Source organism: Grampus griseus (genome assembly GCF_964374135.1).
Source record: "Grampus griseus genome assembly, chromosome: 12".
Classification (NCBI taxonomy): domain Eukaryota; kingdom Metazoa; phylum Chordata; class Mammalia; order Artiodactyla; family Delphinidae; genus Grampus; species Grampus griseus.
This window is the reverse complement of record NC_139006.1, coordinates 18,132,732-18,150,824: the sequence shown is the minus strand read 5'-3', so window position 1 is coordinate 18,150,824 and position 18,093 is coordinate 18,132,732. Positions and strand designations below refer to the sequence as shown.

General features: G+C 47.1%; 2 protein-coding genes across 2 annotated transcripts in view; one reads left to right on the top strand and one right to left on the bottom strand.

Annotated features, from left to right (window-relative positions):
- The window catches only part of SART3 (spliceosome associated factor 3, U4/U6 recycling protein), a 33,621-nt gene extending 24,175 nt beyond the window's left edge, over positions 1–9,446 (bottom strand). Inside the window, exons 1-2 of the mRNA XM_082668457.1 lie at positions 9,112–9,446; positions 753–879 (exon numbers count right to left, since the gene is read on the bottom strand). Coding sequence (XP_082524583.1) covers positions 753–879; positions 9,112–9,423 — 439 coding nt within the window. The 5' untranslated portion in view covers positions 9,424–9,446. The remainder of the gene's footprint in view (positions 1–752; positions 880–9,111) is intronic.
- Positions 9,447–10,795: 1,349 nt separating this feature from the next.
- ISCU (iron-sulfur cluster assembly enzyme) lies at positions 10,796–17,288 on the top strand. Its single transcript, XM_082667969.1, has 5 exons — positions 10,796–10,986; positions 12,512–12,625; positions 13,509–13,619; positions 15,170–15,248; positions 16,766–17,288. Exons 1-5 carry the CDS (start codon positions 10,873–10,875, stop codon positions 16,849–16,851), a joined length of 504 nt encoding a protein of 167 aa, XP_082524095.1. The 5' UTR covers positions 10,796–10,872; the 3' UTR covers positions 16,852–17,288.
- Positions 17,289–18,093: the final 805 nt, after the last annotated feature.

Here is an 18,093-nt window from a genome sequence, read left to right as displayed (position 1 = left end):
GACCAGGGCTTGAACCTGCATTCCCTGCACTGGCAGGCGGACTCCTAACCACTGCGCCACCAGGGAATTCCAAAACTGAGTCTTGGAATGTTTATATAATTTGTTTAAGATCACACAGCTAGAAAGACATATAGCCAGGCAAACTGATTTCAGCTTCTATGCTCTGCAGTTATGCTTTGTGGGAGGGAGAAGGGGACAGAACTGGATCTAGGACCTGTGTTTTCCAACTTCTCCCTAAAAGATCAATTATGTATATTCACGGAGATTTAACTACAAAGATGCTCAGTGTAATTATGTTTCAAATAAGCAGAAATAACCTAAATGCCCAACTACTATGGAACAAATAAGGTATGAAACATTTAAATTAAAAATTATTTATGAAAGTTTAGTTATAATACATTTACAGTTATCTGTTTCTGAGAATGGATTAAATACACAAATACTAGAACAGGAAACAGAAAGGAAATGGGGGAAAAGTTTAATTACATAGAAATATTTTATGATAAAGTTAGGATAAAGAAATTAGGATTCAAAACATGAGTCAGTATCGCATGACCACAAGTATGTTTAGCAAAAACTAGAAGAGGATAAACTAAAAATCGCTGACTTTGGATGATGGGTTTTCTTCTTTCCACTATACTTATATGTTCCAAATTTTCTATAAGGAGCATGTCCCACTTTCAGCACTGAAAAAAAAGGGCACTCTTCAATTCTCTGTGTTTATAAAAGCAGCCCAACTGTGGAAGCCTTACCTTCGGTCAAAGGAAAGATCTCGCTCATCTTCTGGCGGGCCATCCTCACTTTGGTAAGCTCCCCTTCCAACCGAAGCAGCCGGATCAGGTCCACGTGGCAGTTGTAGTCATAGACGTTGATAGACAGCTAGAAGAAAAAGGAACAGAAGTTGAAATTTAGAATGCCATCATCAAAATAACTCAGCTTTGGGCTTCCCTGGTGGCGCAGTGGTTGAGAGTCCGCCTGCCGATGCAGGGGACACGAGTTCGTGCCCCGGTCTGGGAGGATCCCACATGCTGCGGAGCGGCTGGGCCCGTGAGCCATGGCCGCTGAGCCTGTGCGTCCGGAGCCTGTGCTCCGCAATGGGAGAGGCCACAGCAGTGAGAGGTCCGCATACCGCCAAAAAAAAAAAAAAAAATACTCAGCTTCTTTCACCATTGGTGATGACACATGTCTGCCACAAGCACAAAATATGTGCAATGTGGGAGAGCCACGAAAAGGGCAAGGCAACGTTTACCTTCAGGAAGAGGGAGAAAAATCCACAAGAAAGAGCTTTTTATAATAAACTTAACGCTCTTAATTCCTGTCAGAACACATGTGGGTTCTCTCTGAAATACAGAAAACATTCTAATGAAGCAAATAAACACAAAGTATGACCTGAGGCAAGTTATTAACTTTTCTAAGCCTCCATTCCCTCATCTGTAAAATGGGATACACCACTAGGTTCTAGCTCATAAGGTTCTTGTGAGGTTTTTTTTTTAATAGAGCTTTATTGGAGTATAATTGTTTCACAATACTGTGTTAGTTTCTGTTGTACACCAAAGTGAATCAGCCATATGCATACACATGTCCCCGTATCCCCTCCCTCTTGAGCCTCCCTCCTACCCTTGTTATCCCACTGAAAGGTAATTTAGTATCATGCTGTAGCACGTGCCAGGTACATCAGTAAGAGTTCTTTTCTTTTACTAAACAAACAAACAAATGAAAACCCCTATCGGGAGAAACAAGAATGGCAACAGACTGATGAAGCTGAGTGATAGGTACAAAAACGTTTATATTTCAAGTTAAAAGTTAATAAATTAAGATAACTGCTTCCAAAGCTATCATACATCTGAGGCAAAGGAAAACTAAAAGAACTTGTCACTAGCAGACTTACTCTTAAAGAATAGCTAAAGGAATTTCTTCAAACAGAAAGCAAATGATAAGAGAAATCCTGGAGCATCAGGAAGGAAGAAAGAGCAGAAATATGGCTAAATACAATAGATGATCCTTCTCTTCATGAGTCTTCTAAATCGTATGATAATGGAAATAAAAATTTTAAGGCTATCTGATACCCAAAACAATGACATTTCAAAGGAGGAATGGTAAAGGGACCTAAATAGGAAGATTTCCACACTTCACTCAGGGGTAAAAACATAGATACCATGTAAGTCAAATATACTGAAATACCCAAAGCAACCACTGAGAAACTATATAAAGCAATACTCTAAAAATCACTATAAATAAATCAAGCTGGAATACTAAATGTTCAAATAACCCATACGAAGGCAAGAAAAGAGAAACAGGAGAACAAGCAACACAGGAAACAAACAGAAAATTTAAAAATGTCAGGCTTTAGACCTAACGTATCAATAGTTACCTTCAAAGTATATCATCTAAACATACTAATTAAAAGACAGAGAATGGCAGAGTGGATAAAAACACAACTCACCTCTATGCTGATTACAAGAAACTCACTTCAAATTCAAGGATGTAGGTAGGGTCAAAGTAAAAGGATGGGGAAAGATACAGCATGCAAACATTAAACAAAAAGAAGCAAAAAGTGACTATACTAATATCACATCAAGTAGACTTTACAGCAAAGAAAATTATCAGAGATAAAGTAGGACATTACATAATGATAAAAGGATCAGCCCACCTGGAAGAGAAAACAATCCTAAAAGTGCACGCACCAAACAACAGAACCTCAAAACAGATGAAGCAAAAACTGACAGAGCTAAAAGAAGAAACAGACACAACAACCACAATTATATTGGGGATTTCAACATCCCCCACTTCAGCAACTAAAAGAATTACCAAACAGATAATCAGCAAGAATATAAAAGAACTCAACAACACCATTAACCAACATGATCTAATTGCTATATATAGAACACTCTACCCAACAATAACAGAATAACACATTTTTCTCAAGTGCCCAAGGAACATTCACTGAGACCACATCCTGGGCCATAAAACAAACCTCAACAAATTTTTAAAAACTTTAAATCATACAGAGTATGTTTTCCGATAACAACAATCAATTACTGTAGGAATATCTCTAAATGCTTGAAAATTAAGCAATACACTTCTAAATAATTTATGAGTCAAAGAGGAAATCTCAAAGAAAATTTAAAATACACAGAACTCAATGAAAATGCAAACACAGCAAATTAAATTAAGTGGACTGCAGCTAGCACAGAGTGGACAGGAAAACTTACAGAACTAAATTCAATGTACAAAAAGAATTATACACCAAGACTAAGTGGGAGTTATTCCAGGTATGCAAGGCTAGCTCAATCTTTGAAAAGCAATCACTGTAGTCCACTATATATCAAGCTAAGGAACAAAAATCATGGTATCAATTGATACAGAAAATGCATTTGACAAAATGCAACAACCATTCACGATAAAAACACTCAGAAAGTTAGGACTTTATCAAAATTAAAACTTTTTGCTCTGTAAAAGACTCTGTTAAGAGGATGCAAAGACAAGCTACAGACTGGGAAAAAAAATTTACAAACCACATATCTGACAAAGGACTAATAATATCTAAAAGATATAACTCCAAACTCAACAGTAAGAAACAAACAATCCAAATAAAATAAAAAGTAGGCAAAAGACATGAACCAACATGTACTGGGTTGGCCAAAAAGGTCTTTTGGGTTTTTCCGTAAGATGTTACAGAAAAACTCGAATGAACTTTTTGGCTAACCCAATATATCCAGGGGACACAGATGGCAAGTGAGTGCACATGAATAACGGTCAGGGAAATACAAACTAACACCACAATGAGCTATCCTTACACACCTATCAGAACGGCCAAAAGGAAAAACAGTGACACCAACAAATGTCAGAGAAGATGCAAAAAAACTGGATCACTCATACATTGCTGATGAGAATATAAAATGGGTACAGCGACTCAGGAAACTGTTTTCGGCAGTCTCCCATAGAATTCAACACACAAGTACCATATCACCCAGCAACTGCACCCTTGGGTGTTTTTCCAGAGAAATAAAACCTATGTTCACACAAACATCTGTACAGGAATGTGCATAACAGCTGTATTCCTAACAGCTACATCTGGAAAGAACCCAGAAGTCCTTCAATGGGTGAATGGGTAAACAAACCATGGAACATGCATGCCATGGAATACTACTCAGCCATAAAAAGGAACAAATAAACACACAACTCAGATGAATCTTGAAGGAATTATGCTGAGTGAGAAAAGGTCATCCCCAAAGGTTACATACTATATGATTCCATTTACATAACATTATTGAAATGATAAAATTGTAGAAATGGAGATCAGATTAGTGGGTGCTAGAGGTCAGGAACTGTGGCTCTATCAGGGCAGGAGGGATCCTGAGGTGACAGAGCCAATTTGTGTGCTGACTTTGTCAACGTCAATACGTGGGTTGTGAGATTGTACTATAGTTTTACAAAAGGTCACCAGTAGGGGAAACTGGGTAAAGGGTACACAGGATCTCTCTGTATTATTTCCTGCAACTGGAGGGAAACCTACAATTACCTCAAAATGAAAAGTTTAATTTTTTAAAAAGCTTTCAGGGACTTCCCTGGTGGTGCAGTGGTTAAGAATCCGTCTGCCAATGCAGGGGACACAGGTTCGAACCCTGGTCCGGGAAGATCCCACATGACGCGGAGCAACCAAGCCCATGCGCCACAACTACTGAGCCTGAGCTCTAGGGCCCATGAGCCACAACTACTGAAGCCCACGCGCCAGAAGCCCATGCTCTGCAACAAGAGAAGCCACTACAATGAGAAGCTCGCGTGCCGCAAGGAAGAGTAGCCCCCTCTTGCCACAACCAGCGAGAGCCTGCGCGCAGCAACGAAAACCCAACACAGCCAAAAATAAATCTTTAAAAAAAAAAAAAAGCTTTCAAACAAGTTGGGGTATGGGGTTACATTAAGTCTATACACCACGACTAGACTACTATCTACTCTTCCAACGTCTGCCACATTTCAGCAATAAATATTTCCCTCTCCAGAGATGACAGATGACCTATAATTCGTTCGACTAACACTGCCATTTGACAATATACTCTTAGTAATCTAGACCCTAGTTATTGCATTAAACTGCACACAGGAGGATCTGTCTCAGCAGGTAGCAAGTCTCAGCAGTAAGGAGTTAGACCACGGAATCGACACGGGACAGACAAACTGACCAACAGAACACTAGAAAGCGCCCAGAAACAGACCCACGCAACCAGAAAGTATATCACAGAGGGACACTGGGTGTATCCACTAAAATGAATTCATGACCCATGACCATAGCCCCAGTTTGAAAAATACTGGCTTAGAGAAACTCTTACAGGGTTTGAGACTAGCACAGTTTAACAGTAACAATGTTCCTTGTAGCTTGTTTGTAATAGGAATAAAAAAACTGTAAGCAATTCAAATGCCAGAACAACCAATAAGCTGTGGGCTACTCACACCCTGGTGTCCTGAACACACAGCAGTCAAAATGGATAACCTGCAACTGCAAGAACACGGCTGAATCTTAGAAACACACTGCTGAGTGGAAAGCAGTCCCGGATGATTACACACTGCATGATACACTTTTTTAAAAGCTCAAAAACAAACAAAAGTGGACAACATATGCTTAGGAATGCATACTTAGAGGATAAAACTAAACATGTTTTAAAAGAGAAGGAAGCACTCAAGATTCAAAAAAGCAGTTACCTGGGTTTGAGGAGGGGATGGGGTCAAGGCAGGGCACTGGCACCGGGGAGAAGCCGCGGGGACGGGCAGCAGTACTGATGAAGTCCCCACTCTTAGAGCAAGGGGCAGAGCAAGGGTGCTCATCTCATTACCATCCTTTAAAATTTACAGATGTGAACTGCTTTGTACGGATCAAATTACACACAAGTAGGTAACAAAGAAGAATCAATATCAGGTAAGCCCATGACCTATAATTTTAAAAAAATCTTTTAGCAATGTTCTCCTGCTCATGATTTATAAAACTTGACAGGCTGAACCCACCCCATGATTATGTGATAGGCTGTAAAAGGACAGGACGAGGTCAGGACACAAGTGTTCTAACGTCCACGGGTTCTGTTTCCCCGTCTGTACCAGAAGGCACTGGAGTACACCTCTGCATCTCAAGTGGACTGCCATGATGCACTGATGTCTCAAAATTGGCTGTCAAGTGTGTCACCCAAGTAACCACAGTGAAAGAACTGAAGATCATGGAAGATGTACTCTCCTCACGAAGGAGCAGGCGCAGTTCTCCCTGTCACCCCATCACTCGCAACTCACCTGGGTCTGAATGTGTTTTCTGAGCGTGAAGGGGGGTGGGCAAGTCCTGCCTAGCCAGCCTGAGTAATGTCTATGCAAGCGGCCCTCCCGTGAACACCAGACGGAGGTCAGAAGAGAAACGTAGAAAACTCACTGAAGTAAAGGAACTGTCTCTAGGATGGTTTTTGATCTAAATTTCTGATTTTTAGGCCCAAATAATGAAGATACTATATATGGAGATGTGCTCTGAGAGCACGTACATTAAATGCACACTGACATGCATTTAAGAGACCTTCCAGAGTGTTCAACCAGCACTGACAAATGAGCACGTGTGCCGGTCTAGTCTGGTCTCAGAACACTGTTAACGACAAAGGATGCTTTAAAGAAAGAGAAGGCTTAGCCAACGTGCAAGCGCTCTGCAAATTAAATTTCCTAACTCCCTAACAGCACAACCTGGCCCTGGACTGGGGGCGGAGAGGTGACAGAGAGGCCTGGTGGAGAGGACACTTAGCTGCAATCACAGGAAAGGGGGGGGAAGGAGAAGGGAGCAGGTCCCATCACTGCATCTACCGTGTGTCAAACTGTGCCTGGAGTTTTACACACCTCTTGTCACTCAAGCTCCACAACAGCCCTGTGAGGGAGGCACTACTACAACCCTCCCTTTACCAACTGGCACAGCAGGCTCAGAGCGCTGACATGACCTGTAAGACCATGAGGTGCCACTTTTAGTTTCAGGCCAAAAACACAAATGGTGGGAAATCTCCGCTTTTGTTACATGGACAGATACTACTAACTGCGAGCTTTCATAAACACACTCAGGGCGAGAACTGGAATTTGCAAATACGACAAGGCCGAGGGTTTCACAGACCTCTCTGGAAGTTACCGACCATCGTGCTCCACCAGGAGAGTCATTACAGCAGGAACTAGAGGCTGTGGGATTAGGAGGTGGGAGGGAGTTTTGGAAAAATTGAAAAGACCCTCCGGAAAAGAGGATAAAGCCAGAGGCTCTTCAATTCACCATCACCTGCCAGATCCCATCCTGTGTGGTCACCTTTGGTGGCCTGAGGCAGGGCTGGCAACTGCACAATACCAGTAGGCCGGTGGCCTCTGCCCTGACCCACCCTCCTCTCTAGTAAGCTGGGTACCCTCACCTCATCAAGGACTTAATCGCTCTGCTTCCAAGCCTCCCCTTCCCCTGAACAGGTAATCCTCTTTCCCCTACCGAGTAAGCTAATGGCTCATTGAAAGGCCCAAGGCCAGAAGAACAGATTTCCACCAGGACAGGGACACAGTCCGCCTGGCACCTCGTATCACACTGCTGAATGAATAAAAGACTGAATGGACTTTGGCGTGCTTATTTATAAAAAGCAGAAATGGTAACCACCTGCCTACCCCCAGCTGGTTCAGATGCAATGACAAGTGGGACAGATATACCAAAAGATAATATAACTGTTTCACAACTTAACAAAAACATCACCTCGAGAGAGGACGTTATAAGGAATCTCACACCCAGCGAAGTGAGAAACCCAGGCTAACAACCTCACATCACTAAGTAATTTCATAGCCAGTGTGGCATTCAGTCCACAGACAACCCTGAAAAATTCAAAACCCCTTACGAGTGACTAAGCAAATCATTTCACCATTCCTTCTGTGCCTCAGTTTCCTCATCTGTAAAATGAGAATGTGCTCCATCTGTTTGCCCCTCCAAATCCACTCCACCCTCTCTCTTCCCCGTCCTGTGACCCACTGTGTGGACCACACTGATGAGGTCTCTGGCTGTCTTGCCTCCAGCAGACGGCACCAGCAGACTGTTTGGAGAGAGGCAGAGCAGTAGGTCAGGGTACTTCTTCCCCACCCCAATCCCTGATGGGAAACTGGGGCCGCACCCCTGGAACAAACGTCTCCCCTCCTCTCAGGTGTTGTTTCCACACAACTACTTGGAAAACCAGTCCCTCCCATCACCTCTTCAGGCCTAAAGGTGGACACCTAAAGGTCCTGCTACTACTAGCCCTGGGGTACCGAACCTTTACTCCTGATTTCCCTGCCCTAGACACAGTAGTCCCTTTACTGACCTTTTCTCAAACTTTCTTAATTTGAATGTGCCACCTACTTCTTGCTGGAATCCTAGATTACACAAGAGATACCACCACCTGTATCTCATAAGGTTACAGATTAGAAATCACGTAGCTACTAGTGCCAGGCCCCGAGCTTTAATTACCATTATAACAAACCTATGTGCGGAAATCGCTTCTCCCAATTTACAAATGAGGAAGCCGAGGCTGAGAGAGATTAAGAAATTCGCCCAAACGCACGCAAGGGTGGAAGAGCCAGAACTGGGGCCTTAGGCTCCAGACGCTGTAATCGCTCCCTTTCCATTTCTATTATCACCGTCACCATCAATATTTTCCCGACCACGCCATAGTTCATCAGCGTCGTCATTCCTACAAGCAAATAACTCTCTTTTAGAAATAAAATTTTATTTCTCGTACTGGACAGCTGAACGGTGTGGCTAAAAGCGGGAGTTCTGGAGTCGTTTCAAAGTTCAAAGCCTCTCTCGCCAAAAGCCTGTCTCGCCATTTGCAGGAATTGTAATCTTGAGCAAAAGAATTCCCTCCACCAAGAGCCTCAGTTTTCTCCCATAAAACGGGAAATACACTACTTCCTTCAGCGGGTTCTTGCGAGGGTTCAATGGGATAACGGTTGCAAATCACCCGGCAAGCAGTAAGCGTTCGAAGGACGGGAGACGCGCTGATGAATTGCGCTTTGGCGGCCTTGGCGGCTTTATTACCGCCGAGGACAAGGGAGGCGGGCCGGGGCCTGGGAACCTGAGGGAAGGAGCCCGCCGCCCACCCCCGCGCTCACCTGCTCCTCCAGCCGCTCGATCTCCAGCTGGTTCTTCTCCTCTTCGTCGTACTCCCACTCGTACTCCCCCGGGGAGCTCTCGGCCGAGGAAGCCATGGCGTACTCCTCATCTCCATCGCTCTCACTCACGCCTTCCTCCTGCTGGTCCCACTCCGGCCCCACGGTCTTGTACGTCGCGGCGGCCACGGCCCGCGATAACACCTTCCTCCTCGTCCTAGCCTCCTTAGCTTCAGCCTCCTCCCCCTCGGCCTTGGGCCCGGCCTTGGGCTCAGCCTCCGCTTCCGAAGCCGATGCTGCTGCCGCCGTCGCCATCTTGCGCTTCCAGTGACTCGCGGGTCCTCACTCTGCCGCCGAAGACCCACTGAAGTAGAAGCTGCCCGCGGCGCGCGCCTGATCAAAACCGCGCTCTCCTGCCACCTAGAGAGAAACTGTGAGCCACGGATGACGCCGAAACCTCGAAATACACGAAACTCATGCTATTTTATATACTTTTAATAGTTCTTGTTGGAGGAAAAAGAACTCACTAACAGGGCATGTGTTTCGCCACAACTTCGGACAGAAGTTGGGTCCTTAGACAGGAAGTGGAAGCCATAGAGGAAGTCATGGAGTGAGCGTGATGATTGACATTAAGGGTTTGCCGCCATCTTGAGAAGGTCAAAATGATTCTTGGAATTAATGCCTTACCACCTATTCTGACCTGGCGCGTGGTTCAGTCTCCCCAGTAACTGAGCCTCAAATGCAGAGAAAAGTCTAAGTCCTCGGGGAAGGATCGATCGCACCATTCATGAGAAAAACTCACTTCCCAAAGAGATTCCTCCCCTTTATGTAATGCCTGGTGCCTAGCAGTTAAAAACACATGTGCGTTTTCTGGTTTTATAGGATCATATTCTGCAAACCAATATTAATAAACTACATTAGTAAACATTTACTTAGAATCTCTTCATTGCCATGCCTTGTCATATAAATTGTGACAGTTTGCTTTTTTATATAGAGAGAAATAGAGTCAAACATACACACTTTTTAAAATCAGGGCAAAGTATTCGTTTAGCTAAGCTTTCCACTTTGACGCAGGAAAGCCTTGGTGTGTCTATTTATTGCCTTTCTCCCTCATTAGCAAGCTTAATTATGTCAGAAGTTATATGTTTTTCTTTCCGTTGGATTCCCAAAGCACCCCGACAAAAAGTAGATACTCAACACATATTTGCTCAATGGATGAAAGAACTGTCCTTGAATTCGTACAAAAGGTAAGATCGAGGTTTAGAAAGACGCTGTCATTCACCTAGGATCACACAGCCAGTTAGGAGCAGAAACGGGATTCCAACTCAGGATTGTTCAAGTTTGAATCCCAACTGAGTCTAACTCTCCGGGCAACCTAGGACAAGCTACTACACCGCTCTGATCCTCAACTTCCTAAGCTGCAAAACAGGGCTAAGAAAGGCGGACTGGTTGATCCTCTGCGTATTCCGGCGGTGGACTTTGTGAACGCAAACTTGGGTCCCGAACTCCAGCCCGAAGCCCCTCAGATCCAGAACCCATCACGGAGGACAAACTCTCCTGCGACTCCAGACCTTTGGGCTCCGCGCCCCGCCCGCCCCGGAGGGGCGTGGTCAAGGCGGGACCAAAGCGCGTACACGTGCACGGAGCGGAAGGGCTCAGGCGCGAAGTCGCCGGGACGTTAGAGGGAGCGCGCTCCAAGCTAGGAACAGACTCGCGCACGCGCCTCGGTCTCGCACTCGGCCTGCGCAGGCGCAAGCCCACAAGATGGCGGCAGCTGGAGCAGGACGTTTGAGGCGGGCGACTTCGGCACTGCTACTCCGGGCCCCGCGTCTGCCGGTCCGGGAGCTGTCAGCTCCGGCTCGGCTCTATCACAAGAAGGTAGGAGCGGGCGGGACCGGGCGGGACCGGGCGGCGGCGGAAGTGCGAGGACAACCGAGAGTGCGGGCATCCTAGCGGAGGCCCGGCCTAGGAAAGACTCTGCGGGGCCTGGGAACTGCGGGGCCCGAGAGGCCCCACTGCGACCTAGGGTACGGGCCGCCCCGGGCCCCAAAGGAGAGGCCGCCCCTCGCGCGAATCCGCCTGGACTAACTTTTCCTTCCTGCGCAGGGGCACTAACCGCGCCTGAAATAAAAATGACAGCTCCTGCTCATCTAATGGCCACTGCCCGTGGGCCCGGCCTCTGGCCGCGATCTCGTGCATCCAGCCTTTAAACCCCCAACAGCCCAGGAAGCAGGGTCCTGCAATGACTTGCCAGCCCGACACACAGCGGCGCGGGGTCCGGCTTCAGCCAAGGCTACCGCCCTGGCCAGGTGACCTTGGGCAAGTCAGTGCCCTGCGCTGAACCTGTTTCCCCTCTTGTCAAATGGGGTCTTAGCAGCCCCCCGTACTCGAGACCATGCCTGCGGAGTCCTCGGCGGGGTGTCTGGCACAGGGAGGCCACTTAGGGTGATGTTACTGTTGCAGGAGCTCAGAGCCTCCGAGTGGAGATGGACATGTAACGAACAGTCATAACGTTTTAATTTTTGTTTTCTGTTTGGAGTGGTGGTGAGCTGTGAGTAGAGATAGGTGCATAGGGAAAGTCCCTAAACATGAGACTCTCTCACTCGGGAACCGGTTGACTAAAGAATGCGGTGAATCAACCCGGGGCAGAAAGTCCAGATTGGCCATTATCTTGTAGGTCCTTGGGCTTGGAGTCAAAATCCGTGGTTGGATAGCTGGGGTGGAGGTGGGGGAGGGGACTGGAAAGATCGGGATACTTACTGCTAACTAGTAAACAAACCTCAAGGTTTTTAAAGCCTTCCGTGTGCCAGTTTGAATAGATGTTTATTCTGTTCTGGCTTCCGCGCGTTTCCCCACGGACTTCACTCCTCCCCGCCCCAGGGATGTGTGTTGTTGACACAAGCCTTTCTACCACCAGGGTGCGCTGCTGCACCAGAGATTTCAGGGCCCTGAAATACAGTAATGAGATACTTATTTATTTTCGCACACAAAGGGACGTATTCCATAGCCTTGTTCCTCCTGTAACAGTCTCCTTGAGGCTTCTGGGAAACCCTTCCATTTCTGGACCATACTTACTTTTAGGATTTTCGAATAGTAATCATTATCCTTTGAGAACAGATTTTCTTTGGAAATTACAAAAATGCTGTTTGAGCCCAACTCTGGTGACTTGGGTGGTTAAAGGTCAAGTAATTATTTGTGGTTCAAAACCCTGCGGAATTAAGACAGGATTTTGCTGATATTTCGCCACTCTCTGGAATCTCTGAATTCATTCCCAGGTGAAATTTGGTATTTAGTGATGGCCTGCCAGGTTCAGCTTGCTGACTTCAAGGACTTTGCCATCAAAGTCGGGGAGACCAACAGCAAAAAAGAGTAACTGTGATTTCTGTTCACCCTCTCGTTTCAGGTTGTTGATCATTATGAAAATCCCCGAAACGTGGGGTCCCTTGATAAGACATCTAAAAATGTTGGAACCGGACTGGTGGGAGCTCCAGCGTGTGGTGATGTCATGAAATTACAGGTACCCCTGGTTCCCATCTTTACTGGTGGTAACCGTGACCCCTTTGCTTGTACAGTGCTCCATAGTTGACAGCAGTGTACAACATTGCATCTGGTCCCCATCTCAATTCCTGTGAGATGGGACAAGTCAGTGTTATAAATGACTCGAGCAGGGGCTGAATGCTAGTCATACTAGTAAACTACGCTGACCCTTTCTGACACAGTGAACTGATCTCACCTTTGTGCTCACTGTACCAGCCTAAATTCCAGTTTAGCTAAGTGAAATCTTTTGTGAATTTTACCAATCAAAGGAAAACCACAACTGTTCAGTTAGCAATCCCCAAAGAGACAGGAAACGCAATAAATCAAACCTCCCCCACGTTGGAGATGACATGCAGGTAGTGCCCGGCGCTCTGGGTGAACCATAGCTTTCTCCACATCTCCTTCGTCACCGTGGTGGGCAGCTCGCCAGACAGCTTCATGACTATCTTGGAAAACAGAAACAAGGCAGGAGGGAACTACTACATGCAGTCTGGCACCAAAGGAAAAAGCATTATCCAGAGACCTTTACTGCAGACTCTCCCAGTGTTTAAAGACGCTCATTGACCCAGCAGCTGGGAGGAGAACCTCAGAGCCAAAAATCAGGCTAGGGTTGGGGGCGGCAGGAGGCATATTTTTTGGTTGATCTTTACTAGCTAGGCCTGTATAATTCTGTATAGTTCCTGCTTTTATCTTCTCGTCACTGAGCTCTTTGGAATAGAGGAAACTCAGTAATTAGTGCCCAAACTTTTAAGTGCGGAAAGCAGGACCAAAGCTGTCAGGGAGGGAGCGCCCCGTGGGCCTCCATGAGCACCAGGTTCTATGGGGCACACCAGAACCTCTGCTAACTCCTGCCTCTTTTCTAGATTCAAGTGGATGAAAAGGGGAAGATCGTGGACGCCAGGTTTAAAACATTTGGCTGTGGTTCTGCGATCGCCTCCAGCTCGCTAGCCACCGAATGGGTAAAGGGGAAGACGGTAGGTTCCTGCAAACTAGAATTAAGTCACATTCTCCACAAACCTGGCTCTCAGTTAAGGGAAGGGTCTAGTGAGTGTAAACAAACAAACCAAAAACCTAAGATTTTTTTTTTCTAAATATGCTAAGAATTTTCTTTTTAATTTTGCTTACCGAGGTTTTTATTAAATTCTTCTCCACGTTGGGAATTACGGATAATTTTAAGTGTTTTTTAGTTTGGGGTTTTTTGTTGTTGATCATTTTTATTTGGGGGTTTTGGTGGTTTGTTTTTAACTAAATCGAAAAAAGATCCTCACTTCCCCCTCTAACACAATAGAAGTGAAAAGAAATCTTCGGCTTTCTCCAGGGTCACCGCTGTTATCATTTCTTAGAAGTCTAAGTCTGCTCTGGGGCAGTTCCGTTGTGGTTTGTTTTGTTTGTTTCCTCCCATTGTGCTTCAGGAGGGAGTGCAGGTGGCTTACAAGGATTCATGAAATAACAAACTAGCCTTTCTAAAATCCTGTCGCCATTAAAACCTCTCAGAAAAACCAAACTGCAGGTGCTCACCTTTGCAGCCCCAAGGGCCCAGGTTCTGGGAGCTGAGTCACAGAGGTGTGTGCCAGGCCACATGCCGCCGGCTCCCTGTGGCTCAGGGCCTCCTGGCCGGCAAGGTCCTCAGGGCCGGGGAAGCAGAGACCTAACCTGTTCTGGCCGGAGGTGGCTGTGAAGTGATTTGTCCAGAACTATCCTCAGGGAAAGAGGAAATGAGGAGACAGGGCACCTGTGCTCCCAGGGCCTGGCCCCGTGAATGTGATCAGAAAGTGGGGACAGGGCCTTTCTCTGACCCTGAGAGACTCCCATCTGAGTTTCCAGCAACAGAAGTTGAAGCATAATTCAGTGGAGTTAGTGGACTTGGGAGATTGGGGGGCAGGGGGGGAAATCGCTTTCCTTAAGGCAGCGGGGCTCCGTTCCATGTAGGCCTGCCTCCTGTTATGCCCCTGGGCTCTCGACAAACCCCAGGCATCCTTTTTAGTCCGCCTAGAGGAGAAAGGTTCTCCTTGGGGCAGGGGATGAGCCCCAAGAGCTCTCCTTCCAGGAGCTGTCTGTGCCCTTGGCCCAGGTGCTGCCAGCCTGGGTGCCACCCCTCCTGCCTCCCTGACGCCATCTAGCACTTAGGGTTGACGGGATTTATTCTGAACATTTAGTATAAGGACACCAGAGAAGCTGAGAGTCACAAAACCAGCGTAGAACATCACTGCCTTTTAAAAAAGGCTCAAGTTGCTGGCCTCAAGCAGATCCCTCAGAGACTCCTCCCAGGGTCCACTCCTGGCTCGTGGCAGCATCTCTGCGGGCCTGGCTCACCCCAGCTGAGCAATGCCGGTGCGTATACTTCGTACTTGAGGAGCCCAGCTGCAGCCTGGACGTGGAAGTGGGAGTCCTCTGTCTGGGGTTATTAAATGGAAATCGTCCCCCACCACTACCCTGTCGTGGGGGCCTCTTTGGCCCTTTCTATTTTCTGTCCCACCAGATAGAGCATCACTAAAACTTCCCGTCTGTCCCATCTGCCTCTCAGGTGGAGGAAGCCTTGACCATCAAAAACACGGACATCGCCAAGGAGCTGTGCCTCCCGCCTGTGAAACTGCACTGCTCCAGTAAGTGTCCCCTCCAGGATGGCGATGGGCTTGGACAGTTAGGGCAGTTTTGTAATGGCATCCACTTGATTTGTGACAGGGGAACGGCGAGTCCTTTCGGGTCGTGGAGTCCACCTTTACAGCCTCCGAGGGTTACAGCTCATGGAGTCCGTTCTCACAGTCTCCAGAGGGTTAGAGCCCAGGGTCTCACTGCGGCCTCCAGGGGAGTCCTGCGGGGGTGGTGTGGGCCAAGCATCGTGCCGAGCACGTTGTGGCCTCACTTCTAACCCTCAGGAACGTCCTCCAGTCCCCAGAGGTGTCATTACCTCTCCCCACACAGAGGAGGAAACGAGGGCTCAGGTTAAAGCCCTCCAGTCGCACAGCTCCTCAGTGGCAGGGCCAGAGTCTAAACCCCAGTCTTTGATTCCAGAATCTGTGCTGTTTCACCCGGCTGTGGTGAAGTTGGGACCAGTAAAGGAGAAAATGCCGCTTTCACCATAATCCTGTTTGTTGTGCATTTCCTCACTTCCTTTGCAGATGCCATCGCTGTCGGGGTCTGCATCTGTGTATATGCAATGACTAAGCCCAGTTGTGCAATATCCCCCTCTGCACTCTCCCTGAGAGAAAGTCCAGATGCCTTAAGGCTTGTACTTGGCTTTCCATTTCAGTCTAAAGCTTTTCAAATCTCAGCCTTCTAGGGCAAGGAGGTTATGGGAAACAGTAGCCTAAACTTATTGATGGAGATTTACTGACCAAATTAGTTAAAAATCAGCAGAGGGCCAGGCCTCCTGCCAGGGTAGGACTCACAAGAGAAGAACTGAGTGCCGCGGCAGGGATGGAGGTCTGCTGAGACCCGAGTTCTTTCCACTTGCGCTGGGATTTCAAATAGCCGTGAATAAAGGCCATAGCTTGTAAACATTTTCACATGGTTTCAGAGGAACCCCCCGCCTTTTCATTAGGCCTTCTCGGGTACTGAAACCTTTAGCCAACGCTCTCTGCTGTCATTCCAGCTCTCTCAATGTTTATTTTCCCCAAAGCCTCCCTTTTAATATCGACTCCAAAATAAAAGTTTCCACACTTGGGATCACTAGAGAGTGCCGGCAAATGCCATCCCAGGCACAAACTGGCACGACCTAAGTAATGCCATCCAGCGCCACCAGCACCCACCGCATTTATCCTGACTTCCCTGAGAGCAGCTGAGAACCAACATTTGTTGTGTCTCTCCTGTGCATCAGACACTTATGTATAAAGCCCTCACCCTATCCCAGCAAGAAAACATGATCGTCCAAGAGGCTAAGGAACTACCCTAGAATCTCGGGTATTTGCCGCACAGTCTGTCCCCAGAGCCGCCCCGCAGGAGGGATCCGGCTCAGGCAACAGCCATCGGCCTGCAGGCCTGCTCCTCGCCCAGCACCCTGGTGAGGTGACTCTGTTAAGCCTGTCCCAGCACCACTACCTCAGCTCTTAAAGATTCTCTTCCTAAGACTGTTCCTGCAGATTCTAGAAACTTAGGCTCTCTTTCGTTCTCTTACTTCCAGTGCTGGCCGAAGATGCCATCAAGGCCGCCCTGGCTGATTTCAAACTGAAACAAGAACCCAAGAAAGGAGAGGCGGAAAAGAAATGAGCTCCCGGCGAAGCTTCTCGCAGGTCACTTGGGCTGCTTACCCCCACCCCCACGCCGTGCAGTCACGTAGGTGTTCAGAAGCCCTCGCACTGCAATAAAAGCACTATGAGATCCGCACAGCATTTGCTGTTCACGTTGTGACTCTAATGCAAGCAAAATACACAGTCTAGTTGTTCTGAATCCTGTGGTTTCCTGCAGCTCACTTTCATCGCCTTAATCTAGCGTATGTCTATTTTGAATTATGCATATGGCCCCCAAACTGAAATCAGTAGGTTTGGGTAGTCATGAAGTGCACAGATATCTGATTTTACCGGAATCTATTTTGGGGAAGATTACCAGTAGAATGCCTTGGTTAAGATTATTTGGTAGGACCAAATATTGTACATAAAACAGATTTGCATATATATAATAAATAAAGGAATATAAGGCAGTGTTTGCCTCTGGTAAGCCTTGTCTCTTGGGTCCCTCACTCACCTCACAGGGCTGCCCTCGGCCCCTTGGGGTTTGTTCACAGATGCTGGACGGTGATGACTCGTGCACCTTTCCCAGCAAACTGGGCAGTAAAGACCAGGCATGGAGATTTTAACAAAGCCAGATGTCGATAATGTTTTCTGAAACAAGGCGGAAGATGAAAGGAGATGGCCATCACTTTTCATTCTTTACAATATAACAGGCTGACAACTCAAAGTCAGTCCAGAAGATTCTGTCTGTAATTTCACTAGTTTGTGAAATCCTGAAATCTGAGCAGCAATGGCTTGGACGCTACCCTAAAGCTGTGGACCAAATCCACGGAGGCCTGAGGGGTGAGGTTTAGATGCCGACTCCTAGGCCCAGGGCTCTGCTGCAGGTCTGGTCAAGTAGTTCCAATACCCGACTCTTGAGAACCTCCTGGGTGGTTCTGGGTGGAGGTGGGTGAGCGAGGCCCCTGGGAAGAACCTTCTTTTGTCCACACCTGCACAGCTGTGACAAATAGTTCACTGTGAACTGTCTACGAGTACAGTGACCTCAAGTTTAAAAACATACGTCCCTGGCTCAGGGACAAGTAACGGCTGTTCTAACCACTGTTCCTCCTACCCATCTGGCCCCAGGGTGGACAGGCAGGGGGTGCCATGCTGAGGCGCCCACAGTCACGCACCAGCTAAAAGCCCCACTAAAGGCCCAATTTTCTAGTGAAACATGATCTCAAAATGCCAGCTAAGGCTCAAATCTCCAACTTCAAAAGTAAGATGCTTTTGTTTTTCC